The 14,795-nt window shown below is 36.3% G+C and overlaps 2 protein-coding genes across 5 annotated transcripts; both read right to left on the bottom strand.

Moving 5' to 3' along the window:
* Positions 1-227: 227 nt before the first annotated feature.
* Positions 228-2,763, bottom strand: LOC142543303 (uncharacterized). 3 transcript variants are annotated; one of them, XM_075650485.1, is made up of 3 exons: positions 2,608-2,763; positions 2,068-2,339; positions 228-884 (listed from the first exon to the last, which is right to left on the bottom strand). In XM_075650485.1, exons 2-3 carry the CDS (start codon positions 2,245-2,247, stop codon positions 711-713), a joined length of 354 nt encoding a protein of 117 aa, XP_075506600.1. In that variant the 5' UTR covers positions 2,248-2,339; positions 2,608-2,763; the 3' UTR covers positions 228-710. The 3 variants fall into 3 exon arrangements, with proteins under 3 accessions (XP_075506600.1, XP_075506602.1, XP_075506601.1); XM_075650487.1 differs by having other exon boundaries at positions 2,068-2,352; positions 2,608-2,759; XM_075650486.1 differs by having other exon boundaries at positions 2,068-2,370; positions 2,608-2,757.
* A 1,735-nt stretch (positions 2,764-4,498) lies between these two features.
* Positions 4,499-6,831, bottom strand: LOC142543302 (uncharacterized). 2 transcript variants are annotated; one of them, XM_075650483.1, is made up of 5 exons: positions 6,614-6,831; positions 5,921-6,073; positions 5,502-5,697; positions 5,090-5,109; positions 4,499-4,728 (listed from the first exon to the last, which is right to left on the bottom strand). In XM_075650483.1, exons 1-5 carry the CDS (start codon positions 6,742-6,744, stop codon positions 4,698-4,700), a joined length of 531 nt encoding a protein of 176 aa, XP_075506598.1. In that variant the 5' UTR covers positions 6,745-6,831; the 3' UTR covers positions 4,499-4,697. The 2 variants fall into 2 exon arrangements, with proteins under 2 accessions (XP_075506598.1, XP_075506599.1); XM_075650484.1 differs by having other exon boundaries at positions 5,921-6,067; positions 6,614-6,759.
* Between the last annotated feature and the right edge of the window lie 7,964 nt (positions 6,832-14,795).

Below are 14,795 nucleotides of genomic sequence, written 5' to 3'. Positions count from 1 at the left end.
AGCATTTTATATGGTTAAATGAAGGAAACTAATGCAATTAAAAGTCTAAGGCACTGGTTGATACAAATATAAAATTACATATCCTTGTTTAATCCAACATTTTGCTCATATTCACAATTTTATATATATATATATATATATATTTAAATCTTTCTTCATCTCATATCATTAATCAAGTGCGTATGGGGTAAAGTAGGTATAAGCATGAGATACAGCTCAAGGAGATGAAGAGGAATTTATCATACTAAATATTTTTCCCATTTCATTTCACATGAACCACGGCTGCATCTATTAATTCATGCAGGATTTCATGGCAACAAATGGATCTATTCTCCAATTAAACGTCATCTAAATTTTTTGGATCACTAATATTTACAGAAAAACCATATAAGGAGTATAAACTTTCGAATTGATAGAGTAAACAAACACTGAGTTAAAAATATGATTATTTCTTGCATAACCCTCCACACCATGCTCTCCAATTTCTTTTTTCATAGATGCCACACGACAACAATCAACAAACGCGGCCGAACACATTGCCTATATATCTTCTGTTGTGGTTCTTCGATCAACAATAACGAGATAACATGATGGGAGGCCTGTTTAATCATGTATATCTTCTGGGAATGCAGGAGTCCAGAGCAATCAGTTGGTTTCCAAATTAGAAGCAACTAGAATATGTAATATGGAGTTGCGATTTCTGTAATGTCTCATTTCTTTGCCTTTGCAAATCTGAGGCAGCGATACTTCTCACCACTCACGGTTATTTCAAGAGCTCCATCTTGATTATCTTGATTTGACGCAGTCCCCATCAACACACTTTTCTCTTTCTCAAGATTTTCTCTTTCAATCTTCAGCCTTGCTTCTTGCCTAGCAATCTCTGCCTGCTCAATATAAGAAATCATTAAGGTACAGAAATGGTTATCATGTTTATCCGAATATTATTTATATTTCTTATGTGGGCTCAAAGTTCGAGTAAAAGCATGGCTTTGGATCTTGCTGATGGTATGAACATTTTAAGAACTTCGAATATGCTATACACTTATGAGAGGGAGGTTAACAAACTTACAAATTGTAAGCAAGTGCAGCTCAGATAGGTAACATTGTGTGCACCATAGAATATTCTTTTGCCACCAACTCAATAAACTAAGATCTAATAATGTCTTTTTTAGGAGCATAAAAAATTTAGAATGACAGCAGAAGAATATCAATGTATATATTTATGTAAATGCATAATTAAAATGCATCTTCAACGCATACACTTAAAAACAGCGAAATGTCCAAGGAGGCTGACTAATGGTACGTGACTGGAAAATTCAGATGTTCTGTGACATTCAAGTGTTCTCCAAGCAAGTATTCAGTGAAATTTTCCCATCAATACCAACGGATAACAAAAAATTGAAGGGCACCACAGAAGCACTCATGGGAAGGATAATTTGTACTCATTTTCATTTCAGGGCGGCTCTCAACAAATCCCTAAATACTCATTAGTACGCAAGACAAATCAGACTCTTATAGAAACTCTACCCCCAACTTAGAACTACCTGAAACTAAATTTTGGCTATGACAAGTCTTCATACCGCTACAAAATATAGGCCTGACGAAACATCTTATTTTTCTCACTACACACACACACACTAATGTTAAAAGTTCGACTCAGAAACCACACAAGTTTTGGCTATCTATGAAATCTATGAGCATGGATTATTACTAACTGTTTGAGAAATTTCATATGCGCATCAGAAGACAACACAGAAATTGATAGACAAGCAGAAAGCAAAAAACTCAAACAATAGGGAGATGAAAAACTCTAATGGCCGCTATTTTTTTGTCCCGGTTTCACACGAAAAGAACCTTTTTTTTTAACATATTATATAGCATGACAAATTTTGGTTTGATCAGTCCCTAAAAGGAAAAGAATAAACCACAACTTGTATCAAGGGAAATAGGCTAATTACAACAGGATACCATCAAAAAAGAGAGCCCCAAGCAAGTAAAACACTATGAACTTTGTCATGGAGAGAAAATTAAATCTTCACTTCCAAAGCACAATGATTAGGAAGGTACCTCCCGGCGCGAAAGTTCCGCTTTCCAGGCAGCTTCACGTTCAGCAACTTCTCGTTCACGTTCCTCGATGTAACTCTGCATCTCCCTTTCCTTCATAATCCTATCCTGTATGTCTGCATCCAAAGCCTCCTTCAACTCCTGTACAAACTTATCTACGACCACTTTTATCCTCAGAGACATTAATAAACCCTTTTGAAAAGGATCACTCAATATCTATAGGCAAGCAATCCACTCGCTCTTCAGCCTTTAAGTCACAATACCACCACACACACCTGCAGCACAAACCTGTTTCTTTTATAGATCCTGATAATATTCCAACAAGTTTACGAATCTTTGAAACGTGAAATTCAAATCAAAACATATTGCTCACAAAAGACAACAGTAATAAAAATAAATCACACGCTTTCTAAAAATTCATCTGGGTCAAAAATTCAGAACCCAAAACCCAAATATTTTTTTCCAATCCGAGTGGAAATGAGCATATGTATGAAATGTTTCAAAATTCATTACATAGAAACACTGAATCGGAGCAGCGCAAACCTTTGTGGGATTAATCGAGAAGAGATTAAAATGATTTGTGGATACAGAAATTAAAATCTGTGCGAGTATGCTGGAAATTGTAGTGGGAAGGGAAACAAATGGCAGTCCACAAAACTGGACGGCCAAGAAAGGGGGAGAAAGGAAGGCTCAGTTGCTTTGTTATGTTCCTTCCTTGCCGCATAATTTAATTATTTATTATTCACTTTTTTTATTAAAAAAAATTGACTGTAATAAAAATTCTGCAAACGTGTATTATTTTTCGAAATGATAAATTAATATTTTAAAATTGAAATTTTATTTCCCAAGAATTATTTTTAGTGATAAATTTGCATTTATAATATTTTATCGCAAAAAAAGAAAGGGGCATTTTTATTCCCATTTAATAGTATCGAATATCATTGTTTGTGTGGATAGCTATTTTTTATAATATATATCTACACTATTACATGAGTATATCTTTTGTGAGACAATATCACGAATCTTTATGTGTGAGACGGGTCAACCCAATTGATATCCACAATAAAAAGTAATACTCTAAGCATAAAAAGTAGTATTTTTCATGGATGACTCAAATAAGAGATTTGTCTCGCAAAATACGACCCGTGAGACCGTCTCACATAAGTTTTTGCTCTATTCTATAATATATTACTAAGTTTGAGACCCTTAAAATAAATATTTTAGAGGATATCAAAATATTTAATTATATAATTGTCATTCTTATCTTACAAAAACCTACTCAAGTCACTCCATATTTTACATAGAAAAAAACATAAACAAAACATTCATTTTAAATCGAACAACTCTTCTTAATTAAAAATAATTTCGTTTTAATTGTTTAGTATTTTTTGATCAAATTAAAAATAATAATAACACATATAATATGTGTATCTTTTATTATAATTAATAAAGAAATAAAGGGTATTATAAGATTAAAACTAATTAAATTCAAAAGATGGGGGTTGTGATTTTAGTTAGTCAGCAAATCCTATACATGTGATGGAAGTTTGATTTTGGAAAAAAAAATATCATTATTACGGGAAGTTGTGATACAAGAAAATGATCCTAATTTTTTAATTTTTTGAGATTCCTAATTTATGGGAGGGGGGGGATCGAACTCGAGTTACTACACGGGATTTCCAAGATGAAACCAGTGGAGCTAAGCCCCGATTTTGAAATGATCCAAATTTAAGATTTGGAAGTCCTCCACGCACACAGACCAAAAATAAAATGCAACGAGATGCTAATAGAAATTGGAACTATGATTAGAGATTATCCTTCAATATAAAAGAGGATTAATATCTAAATCCTAAATTGCGGGATTTATAACTTGGGGGAACTTTGGGCAAGGGAGATAAAACACATGCAAGAGAGTGTTTGTTCGATAAATGAGTAGAAAAAACTCGATTTTTGTGAAGATTATACAAAATTTAACTTTTTTTTCAATTCACGAGTCAAATACTTGGGATATGCAAGCAATTTGTGAAGATTTCTGTGGTTAAAATCAACTGGTGTAAATGGATAATGTTAACGAGCAAATACTTGAGATATGCAAGCAATTTGATCATGCAATGCTTGAGTAGAGAGTATTTAAGAAACAAGGATCAACCAATGGCTTATAGATCATCTAAGCCCAAGATAATACCAAGATCTCAATTTTTGGGTAAGTCTGAGATTCAAAGTTAAACTGTAACAAACCCTCCTGAACTCAAACTCAAACTCAAACAAAGAAAAAAGATTCTGGAAATTTTTATGGAAATTATGCTACACATAACACACGATCCACTCTTATATTTACCCTGGACACAAGGCCTAAAAAGCCCTAACACACACCCATGCAACATCCCGGACACCATGTTTCGGAACCAAAGGGAAGCTGAATAAATAGAAGCAGTTAAACCTTTAACATTTGTAAATGAAATAAAATGGAGCTTTAAAAACAGTTCTTTCAGTAGCAACCTCAACACCTAATGTTTCTCCAAAGTCAGGTTTACATCACCAAAACTTCGTAAAATACTTAGCATTAAAATTTTAAAGAGCGTCTTTCCCCTTCCTTTGGTACTTCCGAGTGAACAGCCGTCATCGTGGATTCCTCAGAAAATATGCACAAAGTCGTAGGCAAATCTTCTCCAGGTCAAGGATAGAAGGCAAAAATAAGTGTGAAAATAAAGTGATTATTACGTATCACCTGGTTATCCCACCTTGATAAGAAGAATAGATATAGTAGAAGAAAGTTATTGTAAATTACAACCAGCCCAAAATTTGTAGTACAGAGATTCAGAAATAGGATTAGTTTCAAAAGGAGGTTGTACATCACCCTGAATTACAAGCATAAGGCTGAACCAACGTTTCTATCACAAATATAAAATGATCATACGAAAGTATGCATTGCATGGATCTTGAATATCAATTAAAACACCCATCAGAAAGGGGAAAAAACTCAATCAACTGTAAATATGAATGAATTTAGAAAGTAAAAGGATACGTCCAGAATAACACGAATGACTGCAAGAAACAAAAATAGCCAAGATTAGATATTACAAATTAACAAATGAAGAAAATTAAACAAGAACAAGATAAAAAAAATCGCATGCACCACAGGTAAGTTTTTATTTGTCAAACGTTGCAACATGCATATGCCCCACCGAGAGAGGAACATCTCTTTAATAAACTATGCAAAAAGATAAAAAACTAGACGTAATCAAATGAACTTCAACAACAGTTGGGATAATCGTTATAAGGGCCAAAAACAACTACATATCTGGCCTAATGACCCCAGAGACCAGCATGAATATACTGTGTGCTACAAACCTCCAATAAGCATACAAATAGATCAGCACGAAATTCAGAATCAGTAGATCCAAAAATGATGCCAATAGTAAAATAAAAAAGTATACCATAAGCCCAGCAAGAAATCCATCAAGCGTAATCTTGTTCCAACTATCAAAATAAGAATGAACAGAAAACTCGGCCTTGGCAACAAGTCCAGCTGAAGTAATAGCCATGACTATGAAATATAAGATAAATCCTGTCAAACCAGTAAATCCCAAAATTCCTGCAATGACTCCACCTATGATCGACATAAACGTGCGGCTGTATAAAAGAAAAAGACCAAGGTTCAGTATGATTTACATATTTTTCGATTCTTACAAAATGGCAAAAACCTGGGTGCGTATTAATGTTTCACGCGATTAAAAATAACGCGTAAATCTCCTAAAATGTCTCCCTCACACAGGATATCAGGTTAAAAGCACGAGTATTTACGAAAATGGTGGTCATTATGCAGAATCAAATGATACTTAGTTAGAGAATTAACCAGTAATTAATAACTCTTGTGTTGTTTTGCATATTTTCAAGATTGATCGTCGCTAACTCATCTGTGGCATCGATTGATTTCTTTCTGTCTGCGCTTGTATCTCCCTGGATCGCCATGACCTCTTCGTTTGATTGTAGTACAACCCTTCTGAAGCTAGGGAAGAAAAATCAGAGCAAAAGATCAAATCATTACAACCCAACACGACTGCCTACTGATCAGCAAAAAGCGACAAAACTCAATTTTCCACCACAAGACCTTTAAGATTCAATAAACCGCAGAAATAAAATTGCACAGAAGCTAGTTCGCACAATGTAACAGAAGTCAAATCTGCATCACGTTCGAGCATTGGGTATTATTCGGTTTAAAAACTAACTTTACATAAAATTTAAGTACTTCAATACCACATCTAGAAACGTAGAAAAACAGGAAAAAAAATACAACAATTATATAAAACTCTTCAGCAACCAAAATACACAATAATTTGTGAAATTCCATATAATTTCACGCAAACCACGATGAATATCGTAACTTACAACTCGTTTCTGAAATTAAACACAATCAATGTTCGTAATCCATCCAAAAAATAACATTAAACTCATAAATTCTAAAAAAAATATGGGTAAAAGGTGCGATTTTATCTTCATAATTGTTCAGATCGAACAGTGATTAAAGCTAATAATTACGAGCAAATACCTGAGAGTTTGGCGAAGACGAGAGGGGATCTGTGCGAAAAAACTTCGACTTTGTAAAGGACGTCTCCTATGGACCCGGGTTAACCTATTCGGTGGACCCGATTTGGTTGGGCTTATTAGAACCAAGCCCATATTACTTTATTATAGGAATTGTGAGTCATCAACAATTCTATTTTCCAAAAGACTTTTCCAGCAGTTTGTTATCGATCGATCATACACGGTGATTGAATATGGAAGTCTGACGTATATCAAGATGCATCAGAAGTAACTACGATGTGAAATGCACTAAGACTGTTGGATCTCGGTTTTCTACACGCCCAAACGCAGCGGAAGTTTAAAAATTTTTGTTTATTTTGACAATCAAAATATGTTTTGCTCTGGGCGCTCGTATGATTTTAACAAAGACATTCATAGGATGTTAAAATTTATACCTTTGGTGAATAAATCACACGGCTCCAACTATTCCGGGTTTAGCGGAGATAGCTCTTGATGAATCCCTATGAACTTTCTTAGATCTCCTAATCCGGTCCACGACTGAAATATTTGTTCCTCTTCTAATTTGCACTAGAAAATTAGAAGATGTTTTTGCGTAGAGATATAACACCAAAAACGACACTGCCTCAAAATAAGAGTGGCCGAGTTTTCTTGCTTTTTGAGAAGAATTTTCGAGAGCTTCTTTGAAAATTGAAAGAGCCGAAAGAATTATCAATCCCCTTTCAAAATCACCGAACAACCTTATCAAAATGCATGCCATTAGAATAAAATATTCTAATTATCTTTCTAATCCTTTATTTACTTAAATAATCAAATTAATTAAGTAAATTTAAGATTCAAAAATCATGCCTTATCAAATGCAATCTCGATGCACATCTTTTTGGAGGCTAGGTGGCCTAATTACCATAATATAATAATTGGACCCATTAATTAACATTAATTGGCCTGATTAATTAATTGAGCTAGTTACACTAGTTTAATCCATTAATCAAGGCCCATTAAAACTTTAATTATTTAATATGTTGGACTTGTACTCCTACAAGCCTATTAAACATATTACCAACCATATTTAATTTATTATTTAATCAACTCAACTCTTGAGCTTAATAAATTAAATACATTATAAATTCAACATTTGAATTTATTATTTAAATGATAAATTCAACTCCTTGAATTTTTATCACCTCCAAAATTTAATATTTAATAAACCCAACATTTGAGTTTAATAAATTAAATTCTCAAATTTTTTTATAAATTCAACTCCTTGAATTTATTCTCTCCAAATTTCATAAATTCAACTTCTTGAATTTACTATATCATAAATTCAACTCCTTGAATTTATTTTCTCAAAATTTAATTATCATAAATTTAACTCCTTGAATTTACTATATTATAATATAAATTCAACTCATTGAATTTATTCTCTCAACGGGAACAAACAACCCAGTACTTGTGAGACCCTCAATGGTTCAGGGATACAGCTAGCCGTGGGTTCACAACTCTTTGTGATTCAGGACATAATCCTTTATTCGGGCTTACCCTACTTAGCCCCATTCTTTTCATCAACACCTTGATCAAGAATGTCAGAACTCATTTCTGATTGCACCCATCGGATCATGGTAAGAGCGTCTAGTAGCATCGCCCCATGATCCCTTAGGTATCACTGATAGTGCCTGCAAGAACCAGTCGATTATGATTAGCGTACAGTACGGTCCCTTCATCTCATATATCCCGATCGAATCTGCAACCATTGGTTCATCGAGGGTTGCATATTAATTCGATAACTATGTGATAACTATAATAGTGGCATCACGTGTACTATTGGAGAACTCCTTCTCCAACGTACATCTCATACTCTGGCCAGAGATTCCATGCACTATTATTACATTAGATCACATAGGATATCCACATCCGTAGGTGAGTGGTGAATCCCCGATTACAATGCACTGGCTCCTATATGTGTCGCAACTGTACCCAACCTCGCCACCTGATGACTCTCCTGGAGCCGGTAAACGAGTCAAAGCACAGCCCTAGCATATAGAGCCTCAGTGTTGTCCCGGGTCGTAAGGACTAATGGTGTACAATCATAACCACGGACTTATCCTCTCGATGAGTGATAACCACTTGGAAAGTCCGAGGGAGGGTTGTTCGGTATAATCATCATATGACTACCCATCTGCATGTTTGGACATCTCTATGCCCTTACCAAAAAACGCAGTACACAACATCACAGATGCTAGTCTCGAGCTCAAGCGGCCTTTATCCCTGTTTTAGGCGGCTGAATCGACTAGGAACGAATTTAGAATATGCAGTGTTTACAAATGAGTTTCAACATCGAATTACGATTCATTTGTATTAAAGCATAATCAAGGACTTTATCTATGCTGTATGCATGGGTATACAGATAAAGTATAACAATACCATAAAAAGTTAAATTATATTAAAATAAAGATTGTTTATTACAATTGAGTCAATAAATTCCCTAGCCAACCGTTGGCTTGCAGGGCATCTACTCTAACAATCTTCCACTTGCCCTAGAGCCAACTACCCATAATCCCATTGCTTCGCGATGCTTCTAAAACAATGGTCTTGGCTAGGGCTATGTAAGTGGATCAACAACATTATCTGCAGAGGGGAGTCTTTCGACTGATATGTCTCCTCTTCCCACAATCTCCCGTATGATGTGGAACTTCCTCAGTACATGTTTGGATCGCTGATGAGACCTTGGTTCCTTTGCTTGCGCAACGACACCAGTGTTGTTCCAGTACAACGGGACTGGATCAACTCCATTAGGAATAATGCCCAACTCTTGGACAAAATTCCTCATCCAAACTACCTCTTTGGCTGCATCAGATGCAACATTGCATTCAGCTTCAGTGGTGGAATCCGCAACGGTGTCTTGCTTGGAACCTTTCCAAGAGACAGCCGCACCATATAGCATGAATACAAAATCAGAGGTCGATTTCGAATCATCTACGTCACATTGGAAGCTATAATCCGTGTAGTCTTCCCATTTCAATTCTCCACCCCCATAGACCATGAACAAGTTCTTAGTCCTTCTCAAGTACTTAAGAATATCTTTCACGGCCTTCCAATACATTGGACCAGGGTTCGCCTGATATCTGGTTGTAACACTCAAAGCGTAAGCAACATCAGGACGTGTCTATATTACACCATACATGATACTATCAATGGCTGACGCATATGGAATACGTGTCATCATCTCTATCTCTTCATCAGTTTTGGAACACAAAGCTTTAGATAGAGTAATACCATGACACATTGGTAAGTGTCCTCTCTTGGACTCTTCCATAGAGAATCGTTTTATAATGGTATCGATATAGGTGGCTTGGGTGAGTTCGAACATCCTCTTTGATCTATCTCTATAGATTTGTATTCCCAATACGTAGGATGCTTCACCCATGTCTTTCATGGAGAATTTACAGGCCAACCATACTTTAGTTGATTGCAATAATCCCACATCATTCCCAATGAGCAGGATATCATCGACATAAAGTACTAGGAATGTCACTACACTCCAACTAACCTTCTTGTACACGCACGGTTCCTCAGGATTCTTAGCAAAATCAAACTCTTTGATAGTGCTATCAAATATGAGGTTCCAACTCCTTGACGCCTGCTTGAGACCATATATTGATCTCCGAAGTTTGCATACCATATGCTCACTTCCTACTGATGTGTATCCCTCAGGTTGAGACATATCAATTTCCTCTTTGATGTCTCCATTGAGGAATGCAGTCTTTACATCCATTTGCCATATCTCATAGTCATACTATGCTGCTATGGCTAGTAGTATTCTAATGGACTTAAACATAGCAACTGGTGAAAAAGTTTTCTCATAGACAACTCCTTATCTTTGGGTATAACATTTTCCAAGCAGTCTTGCTTTGAAGATCACTACCTTCCCATTCGCCCCAAGCTTTCTTTTGTAGATCCATTTGCATCCTTTGGAAACGATTCCCTCAGTTGGATCCACTAATGTCCAGACTTGGTTTGAATACATTGAGTCCATTTCTGACTGCATGGCTTCAAGCCATTTGGTTGAATCAGTATCAGATATTGCTTCTTCGAAATTCATTGGATCACATCCAACACAAGACTCATCATGGCCTTGTTCATGAAGAAGCGTATATCTTGCAGGTGGTCTAATAATCCTATCAGACCTTCTAGAAGCTTGTACTTCAACTACTGGTTCTTGGGAAATGGGTTCAACTTCTATAGTTGAGGGAGTATCTTGAATTTCTTCAAGTTCTATCATTTTGCCTTTTCTATCTAATAGAAATTCCCTTTCCAAAAAGGTGACATTTCTTGAAACAAACACTTTTGCTTCATTGGAATGATAGAAATAATATCCAACAGAATTCTTTGGATATCCTACAAAGTAGCACAAAGTGGATCTACTATCCAATTTGTCTCCCACTATCTGCTTCACGTAAGCAGGACATCTCCAAATTCTCATGTAAGAATATTTGAGAGTTTTTCCCATCCATATCTCATATAGTGTTTTATCCACTGCTTTAGTATGGACATTATTCAACAACATTGCCGCAGTTTCAAGCGCAAAGTCCCAAAACGATATAGGCAATTCAATGAACCCCATCATAGATCGAACCATGTCCATCAAAGTTCAATTTCGACGTTCAGAGACACCATTCAATTGTGGTGTTGCTGGTGGAGTCAACTGTGAGAGAATCACATTCTCTTTTAGATAACCCAAAAATTCAGCACTTAAGTATTCTCCACCTCGATCAGATCGAAGTGCCTTAATACTTCTTTCAAGCTGTTTTTCTACTTCAGATATGAATTCTTTGAACTTTTCAAATGTTTCAGATTTGTGTTTCATCAAATAAACGTACACATACCTCAAATGATCATCAGTAAAGGTAATGAAGTAGGAATGCTCAAATTTTGTGCTAACACTTAGCGGGCCACAAACGTCTGTGTGGATCAAATCCAGTAGACCATGTGCACGTTCTACGTTTCCATCGAATGGAGTCTTGGTCATTTTTCTTTTCAGACAGGACTCACGGGTAAATAGAGAATTTATGTCTGACAAGTCAAACATGCATTCTCCCACTAGCTTGTGTGCATCCTTCTTTGAGAAATGTGACATAGTCTAGCGTGCCATATTTGTGTGGGATTTGGATCATCTAACTTTATTTTGTTTGTTGTTGAAACCATGTTTACTTGGACATTCACTTATCATTTCCAGAACATTTCTGGCACATATAATTTCTTATGTCCGGACTTCTTGCAGTGAAATAAATATGTTCTAACTTATCGGGCTTTGTAGGCCTTTTAAGTGTCTTTCAGAGTTTGTCTCTTATTAGGATTATTTTTCTTGTGAGGGGTAGAACATTTCTTTCCCTTACCTTGTGGGTCATTTTTCGTCTGACGAAAGGCCCATTATAAAAACAATTTTTCTTATTTTATGGTGATCTCATAAGTCATAAGCATATTGATTAGCTCTTCAGGGCTATCAAATATCTTATTAAACTTGAAGTTCAACATAACCCCGTCAAATGAGGAAGAGAAAGACAACAAATTGATGTTATCAATTAACTCGTTAGGAATCACATATTCCAAGCCCACCACATTCTCAATAAGCCCAATCATATATACATAATGCTCATGGGCTAGAGCCCCATCTTGCATGTGTGTAGTCATGAGCTCCTTGAAAGTAGTGTGCATCATCGTATGAGTTTCATGCACCATACAACTCTTGCACGTGCATTCGAATGTCAGCAGCATTCAAAATTTTCTCAAACTGTCCCTACAGTTCATTTGACATAGAAGCGAGCACATCACACTTTAGCTTGCATACTATGGTCCTACCATCTTACATGCTTTGTCAGTTCAGCAGGACTGACATTGGTGTGTATATCATTTTCTCCGAATTTAGAACAATTTTTCCCAACCAGTCTTGAAAATTAGATTCGGTTAGCTTGTTAATAACAAAAATGTATTACGTAACGAAATCGAAAATATACTGATACGAAAAAAGAATAATGGTTGCTGATTATTTTAAAATAATTTTAAGATATAAAATATGGATTTTTATTTTATAAATTACCCTCCTACTATTTTGACATTTCCACCACCCTCTGATGAAAAAGGGAAATCGTATTTCCTTAGTAGGCACGTAGAGTCCAATTAGCCAGTTATAATCCCGAATAATATCAGCCAATTATAATTTCTAAAAGGTAGAGTCCAATTGCATCCCTATGCCCGCGTGTTTTGCCTCACGTTTAATAAGGACCCAATAATATGACGTCGTTTATTTTCGCGTGTCAAACCAACCCATCAATATTGAATTGTAGTAGACGGTCGCCATGAGTTCCCCCAATAATATGAGCCGAAGTCATGGGAGTTCCACTCAATTCACATCATAGTTCCCCCAATAATATGAGCCAGACTCTGTCCGCGAGTAGCGATCAACATGCAACCACGGTTGATGGAAGGCAAGGAAAAATTAAACTCCTTTAATTTTTACTTTTTCGGTTTGATATAAATTTTGAATCATATTCAAAATGAGGGATTTTAATTTTAAAATTGTCTCATCACTTTATTTTAAAAATCGTGTGCCAGGAGTTTGTATGTTTGCCGGATTCATGCAACTATATTATCTAATAATATACATACATGCATACTACTATATATCGCATATATATCATAATATAACATTCAACAATAAATAAGGATGATCGATCGCCAAAACTATTAGATCCATGTGAGCCATACATGGATCCAGGTCCAACCTAGGTGAATGCAGGGATGCAAATGCAACTTATTACAAAAGCTTCCAATATTTTACATGTCTTCATCTTGATCATCGGGCACACCATCTTCCAGTCTTGATCTCCCACTATTTCTAATAATTACATTTGAATAGCCATGGCACATAAGGGATACATCTCATGGGGTGGGAACGGGCCATAAACCAGGCCCACTTTAATAATATCAAATATTAACAAAATGAACAAAACAGTAAAATATCCTAACATACACCTAACACATTGGTCAAGGCTCTCGATCATCCTTCATGCATTTAATATCAAATATTAACATCAATTAATTAAAAAAATTTAATTAACTGCTCAATCATATATCTAATAATTTTATCACTAACCACCACAATCATTAAAAGATTTAATAAATTAAATAAACTCCTTTATTTAATTTCCAATTAAATCAATAATAATTGATTTCTTGTAAAAACTCATTTTCACCATAAATAATTAAAATCATATTCTAATTATTTATTTCACAAGAAAATTATTAATTTTCCAAAAATTAATTTCCAAAATAAAAATTGAACCAATTTTCAAAAATATCAATTTTACCCAAAAATTTGAAAAATCAGAAAATCGCACCCCAGGCCCAAACAATTCAAGCCCATTATTCAGCGCGCTTCCCGAGACGCTCCCGGGCAGCCGCACGCTGCCCGCCCGCTGCCCGAACGCTTCGGGCAGTGGCGGGTGCTCCTGTGCGCAGCGCGGCGTGCGGACGTTCCGCACGCCGCGCGCGCGGACGCTCCGCGCTGCGCGGACTTTCAGCGCGGCGCGCGCGCAGCCGCCGCGCGGACGCTCCGCGCTGCGCGGACTTTCCGCGCGGCGCGCGCGCAGCCGCCGCGCGGACAATCCGCGCCGCGCGCGCGCTGCGCTGCCGAGCGCTGCGCGCTGCGCGCTGTGCGTAGGGCGCTGCGCCCGCAGCCCTGCGCACGGGATCTGCCCGGAACTATTCCGGGCAGACCGATTTTTTTTTTTTGTTTTCTGAAAAAATAATTTTTTCACGGTGCTATAATTTTCTGAAAAATTTTCTTGTGTGGTTAGAAATAAATTATTCAATATAAAAACCATACGATTTAGAAAAACCTTGGCTCTGATACCACTGTTGGATCTCGGTTTTCTACACGCCCAAACGCAGCGGAAGTTTAAAAATTTTTGTTTATTTTGACAATCAAAATATGTTTTGCTCTGGGCGCTCGTATGATTTTAACAAAGACATTCATAGGATGTTAAAATTTATACCTTTGGTGAATAAATCACACGGCTCCAACTATTCCGGGTTTAGCGGAGATAGCTCTTGATGAATCCCTACGAACTTTCTTAGATCTCCTAATCCGGTCCACGACTGAAATATTTGTTCCTCTTCTAATTTGCACTAGA

This window comes from Primulina tabacum, chromosome 4, assembly GCF_025594145.1.
Source record: "Primulina tabacum isolate GXHZ01 chromosome 4, ASM2559414v2, whole genome shotgun sequence".
In the NCBI taxonomy this organism is placed as follows: domain Eukaryota; kingdom Viridiplantae; phylum Streptophyta; class Magnoliopsida; order Lamiales; family Gesneriaceae; genus Primulina; species Primulina tabacum.
Note: the sequence above shows the minus strand (reverse complement) of the source record. Positions and strands in the feature narration are given on the sequence as shown.